Here is a 6,000-nt window from a genome sequence, read left to right on the forward strand (position 1 = left end):
GACCCCAGACGCGGGGGACGGGCTGCCGGCCCTAAGCTTGAGGACGTCCCCGGGGACGGCTGCTCACGGCGGTCCCTGCCCTACTCACTGCCCGTGGAGCCTCAGGACAGACTCTGTCCTCGTGCAGAAGCACAGCAGGATTGCCAAATCGAGAAGTCCCGCTGCACACCAGTACAACACCACGAGCGAACCACGGACCTCATTCAGCCACTGTCTCAACAACATCCTTTCTGGACCAGGGTCTGATGGGAAGCCATGCCTTGCGCTCAGGGGCTGTGTCTTTAACCCCCTTTAATACAGAACAGCCCCTCGGCCTGTCTTGGACTTTCATGACCTGGGCCATTGTGAGCACAGGGCAGCGGCTTTTAGAACATCCCTCAATTTCGGGGACAAAGGGGTGCGTGGAGGGTCCGCTTTCTGGGCAGGGGTGCTGTGTCCTCAGTGCACATACAGCAGGAGGCCCACGATGGCCCCAGTCTTGGGGGCGCTCACTCTGGCGTCTGCCCGTTTCCCCAACATAACGGTACTCTCGGGGGGCCCTGTGACTCGCCAAGCTGCAGCCCTGAGTGTCAGCGTCACTGAGGCCGAGTCGGCTACAGGGGAAGCAACGGAGGATCAATGAACGGGGCGCGCACAGGTGGCTGGATGGGGGAGGAGGTCACTGGGCGCAGCTGGTGGCACAGGACAGAAACAGAGAAAATGATCGATGCCCTGATTTTATTGGAACCAATTTTCTTCCACTTTGTGGAGACGGGTCTCGGCTGCCTCTGCCTCCGCGGAATCACGTCAGACTTTAACGGCCTTGGCGCTCAGGACACCACCGGGGTCGATGTGCCCACGGACACGAGCTCCCCCCGCACGAGCCCCGCCCAGGGCCAGCCCCCCTTCTGCAGCCGGGCCCAAGCCCAGCGAGAAGCACTGTTGCCGGCGGCACTGAACGTGAAGGCAGATGATGAGGCCGGGCGCTCCCGGGGTGGCCCCCAGCTGTGCAGCTGCTGCCAGGGCCGCGGGGCCTGGAAAACGGCAATAACGAAGCGATGACCAAGAGCCCTCAGGCGCGCCGACGCAGGCCTGACGGGCTCCTGCCTGCGATGCCAGGAGAGGCTGCCTTAGGGCGGCCTCGCTGGGTGGGGGTGGGGGCCTCTCTAACGAGGGTGCAGATGCCCTGTGGTCACTAATTCACCCTTCCCGGGGCACGGCCACTGCAAAGGGGCTGCTCTGACCTGGGAGCCTCCTAGAGATGCTGTGTCGGTCCGCCCTGGCAGGGCACTGTGCTCCCAGGGGGAGGACATCTACCCCCCGGCTGAGCGTCACGAGGACTGGATTTACGCAGCGGGGGGATAACGCTGCCCCAGGGACGCTTGCTAGTGACTGCACAAGGCCACCACTGGGCACTCACCACCACGGGGCACTCACCACCACTGGGCACTCACCACCACTGGCCACTAACCACCACTGGGTACTAACCACCAGGGGCGCTGATCTCCACTGTGCACTCACCATCATGGGGCGCTAACCACCAGGGGCGCTGATCTCCACCGGGCAGTATCAAACATGAGTCCTGGACGGGGCGCTGGGCGGCGCTCTGCCTGCAGGTGCCCATCAGCATCGAGGGCTGGAGGTGACCCGACTCCTGGGGCGTCTCTGGCTGTAGCCCGAGGTCTGGGCCCTGAGCTCCCTTGCCCACCCACTGCAGGTGTGGCCCCCCAGATCCTGCCCCCCGAGAGGCACAGATGACTCTGTACTTTGGAGGGAAAGGATCCCCTTCTAGTAACTGAGCCCTGGAGACAGCCAGTGACGGGGACAGGAGGGCGTGAGTGACGACAGTCAAGCACACGCTCAGCCCCCAGGTCTCTGCCACTAAGGCCTCCTCGGCTCGCTGCCCTCCCGGCCACCTGCCCGGTCAGTGCCCAGTACACGCTCACAGGGCGGATGGACACGGGCCCCACCAGACCCACAGCTGCGACACAGAGCCTGTGATGGCAGCACCTCATCACGCTGAGGTCAGAGCACGAGGCCAGGCCTGAAACGCAGTGGACCAGACACGACCAGGGCCAGCCCACCTGTGTGGGGACGGCTGCCTGCCCTGGGAGATGCCTGAGTGAGCGGGGGCAGCACAGGGAGACCCCACCACCCCTGGCACGTGCTGTCTTCCACTCCCGAAGGCTGCCCTGGGGCCAGCAGTCTGTTTAGGAGGATTGAATCCAGTTCCCTCTGGGGTCCAGGGAGGGGCCGGACCGTCCTAGGGCAACGCGGCAGGCCCTGCGGCCTCTCCTCCCAGACTCCCCCCGTTGACCTGGGGCCCAGGGTCTGGGGCCTTTGCTGGTCTGCGAGGCCCTGACCTCACTGTAAGCTCCTCTCGCCCCGTCCACCCCCAGCCCCCGGCTACACGCCCAGAAAATGCCCAGCTGCGTCCAGCAATGACAATTCCAAGTGGCTCAGAAATCTAATCACTAAACCACCTTGTTTCTAAACACGAATTCTGTTTGCAAGTGTCCAGGATGGAATCTCACAGGTGTGGAGGGCTGGCAGGCCTTGTGGGAGACACTTGGGCTGGGAGGGGCCCCCGTTTTGGAAAGACGGGTCATTTTGATTGGCCAACGTCCAAATGTGGTCCATGAGAGGCAGACGCACGGAGGCAGGCACCCAGCCCCTCTTTGGACAGATGTCACGGTTTAAAAACTGTGGACGTTGGCCCAGAGCTGCCAGGTGGCCCAGAAGCCCGTGTGGGGAACGTAAAATCCCCTGGGGAAACCTCTCCTGGGATGGCGATGGCGGTGCAGAAGGGACGCGGTGGGGAGCAAGGCCAGGGCCGAGCTCCCCCGTGAGGAATGTTCTCTCAGGCACAGGAAGCAGCCCGCATGCAGAAGCCCAAGGAGCCTCGCGGGAGCGGTCAGCGTCAGAGGGAAGGGCACCTTTTACAACCGGCCCGCCGGTCTCTCCCAAGCGCATGGCCAAGGCCTTTAAAAAAAAATGGAAACTCTGATCTCCGAGGGCGCCAGGAAGCCAGCAAGTATTGAGTAAACTCTCGGCAGCGCCACAGCTGCGGGCGCAAGAGCGGGTCCTTCCACAGCGCGTGCTCAACAGACACCTGCCTAGCGGACGAATGAGCAGGACAGGCCCCGGGCCACATCAGCACCACAGCCTCCGACCGAAAGGATTCCTGGGAGTGGCCCTCTGGGAGGCGATGCCATGTCACTGAGGTGTCTGGTTCCACGACCAAGAGGGAGTGAGGACGTTTTAAGGGGGAGGCCGTGCTCCCTCTGCTGTTGTTGTTTTTGCCGGATGATCCAAACCCCGGCTGCTCCTGGCTGAGCCACAGGGGTCCGAGCGGGCAGGGGTCTGAGGGGAGCAGCCCCTTGGCGGGCAGTGGGCACTGCTGACCCCGAGCCGCTGACCTGAGCCTGACACGTCCAACCTTCATAGGCAGGTGTCATGGCTGCTGTCCCCCGACCCCCCGACCCTGGGCACAGCCCATCGAGACCTCACAGGAAGCCGGAAGGTCATTCCCACTCTGTTCACTGCATACGCCCTGCTTGCCACTGTTTCCGGCACAGGAGAGGCAGCCGCCTCTGACTCATCTCCCCGCCACACGCGGCTGCCCGGGCCACGCCACGCACGGACACCCGGAGCCACGCGTTTTCAGCACAGGCGAGGGGGGGCCTGAAGCTTCATTCTGCCCGCCGGGTCCACCTCGGTGGTGGCCTGTGGAGGGTCAGCCGCAGCCCAGGGACGGACATGCAGACGACACCTCCTGCCCCCCAGCACGCCAGCTCCCCTACCCTGGCACACCCGCCACACTCAGAGGCAACGGCATCAATTCCGCTGGGAAGCTGCGGGTGGCTCAGGCGTGAAACGACAGCCAGACGGGACAGCCCAGAGCCCCCCCGACCCCCACTCAGCCCAGATCCTCCTTTCCCATCCCACCCTGAGATGGAGGACGCCCCCGCCCCTTCATGGCTACCCACATTCTCAGGCCACGATGCCGCTGGAAGCGGTGTCTCTGCCAGGACTTGCTCCCATGGACGCCCTCCTCCCACTTCAGGGCCCTGCCTGGAATGTCCCTGCCTGAGAAGCCTCTCCCCAGGGCCGGAATCCCCCTTCCTGGCCAGGCCGCCTCGTCCAAGCCAATTCCCCGGGGACGGCTGCCCCCTGGGTTCCCACACACTTCGCCCAGACCCTCAGAGGACCATTGGTCACCCGGCTCCAGTGTTATCCACCTTACATGGGCCCCCCGCCTGCCACCACGCCCAGTACCTTAGGATTTTCCAGTAGAAACAGCGTCGACACCACCACCACCAGTAAGAGTGCTTCCGAGAGCTTCTACACACCAGGAGCCAAACAAGCACTTCCCACACCTTCTCCCTTGAATTTCTACCTTCAGAGGTGGGGGCTGTGATTGCCCCATTTCACAGATGGGAAAACTGAGGCTAAATTAAGGAACTGGCCCAAGACAGCATCAGGCCAGGAGGCACAGGGGGAGCAGTCCGGGCAGGGGCGGTTCTGCTACAGAGGAGACGGACCACAGGGCCTTTTGAGAAACTGATGGAAGGGACTCTCCCCAGAAAGAGGCCGGCACCAGCACACACAAGTTTACCTTACATCTCAGGGAATCTGGAGACAGCTGAGGCCCATCCACGGACGCCCCTCCCCTAGAGAGGTCACTGATCTAGGGTTCCAGCCCCCTTTGATGGAAGGAGGGGATGAGATAAGGGGGGCTGAGACCTGGCAGCCCTGGAGCGAAAGGTGGGAAGAAGTGGGGGTCAGGCTGCTCTCAAGCCCCACCCCTCCTGCCCCACCCCCCCACCCCTTCCCAGCTTCCCAGGAGTAAATTTCCTTTGGGACATTTCTCCAACTTCCTGTACCCAGAGGGTACACAGACCAGAAACTACTGTTGGGGTGAGGGAAAGAGACGCACTGAGGCTTCCCTGAGGGTGTGCCTTGGACCCTTGCCCCCAGGGGAGACCCTGGCCTGGTGCCCTCCGACTCCTGCTCCCCTGAAGAGGCTGCTCACCTGGATGACGACCTTGACCTTGGCGGTGCCCACGGTGGGCGTGCACACCAGGCCACCGGGGTGCTGGCCGTCGGCGCTGCGGTTCTGCTGGCCCATGGTGAAGAGCATGGGCACGGCCAGCAGGCCAGAGGCCAGCCAGATAGCGCTGATGAACTTCTTGGTGCGGCTGCGGGACATGAGGGTCTTGGCCTTGAAGGGGTGGCAGATGGCCAGGTAGCGTTCCACACTCAGGCTGGCCACGTTGAGGGCCGTGGCATAGGTGCAGGCGTCGCGCAGGAAGTAGTAGCCGCGGCACACGGCATCGCCGAAGGCCCAGGGGTGGTGCACCCAGATGAAGTTGTACAGCTCCACGGGCATGGCCAGCAGGAGGATGAGCAGGTCAGACAGCGCCAGGCTGCCCAGGTGGTAGTGCACGGTGCTCTGCAGGTTCTGCAGGGACTTCTTGCGCGCCAGCGTGAACGCCGTCACAGAGTTGCCCACCGTGCCCACCACAAAGAGCGCCAGGTACACGATGGTCACCAGCACCTTGGAGTAAATGTCCGTGTTCACGTCCAGGTCGCTGCTGGGCACCGCTGGGACGGGCTCTGACAGGTTGCCCGAGCCGTTGCCGAAGCCCAGGGCCAGGAGCGCCGCCTCCAGCCCCGATGGCGGTAGCAAGAAGGGGTCGCCAGCCTGGGAGACCCGGGGGCCGGGCGCCGAGCTGTTGAGGTCCATGTCCCGCGCGCGGGGCGGGGTGCCGCGCTCCCCGGGGTCCGCGGCTGGAAGCCGGGGCGAGAGTGGGCGCGTCTCTGGCAGGGACAGAGTAGAGGGAGCCCCCGAGGGGTGGGCGTGAAAGGCAGAGGGGGCGCGCCGTCCAGCCGGGAAGCGCCGACCCGGTCCGTGCCAGCCTAGAGCGCTCGGGGCTTGCACTCACGGGGGGCTGCGCGCTTTCCCGGCTTCCTCCGAATACCAGACCCCACGGTTCCTCGGGCCCCCGGGGCGGCAGC

The 6,000-nt window shown here is 64.2% G+C and overlaps 1 protein-coding gene across 1 annotated transcript in view; it reads right to left on the reverse strand.

Annotated features, from left to right (window-relative positions):
* The window catches only part of NTSR1 (neurotensin receptor 1), a 47,248-nt gene extending 41,520 nt beyond the window's left edge, over window positions 1-5,728 (reverse strand). Inside the window, exon 1 of the mRNA XM_059898159.1 lies at window positions 5,015-5,728. Within this exon, the coding sequence (XP_059754142.1) occupies window positions 5,015-5,728 (714 nt within the window). The remainder of the gene's footprint in view (window positions 1-5,014) is intronic.
* Between the last annotated feature and the right edge of the window lie 272 nt (window positions 5,729-6,000).

Source organism: Balaenoptera ricei, chromosome 15 (assembly GCF_028023285.1).
Source record: "Balaenoptera ricei isolate mBalRic1 chromosome 15, mBalRic1.hap2, whole genome shotgun sequence".
In the NCBI taxonomy this organism is placed as follows: Eukaryota; Metazoa; Chordata; class Mammalia; order Artiodactyla; family Balaenopteridae; genus Balaenoptera; species Balaenoptera ricei.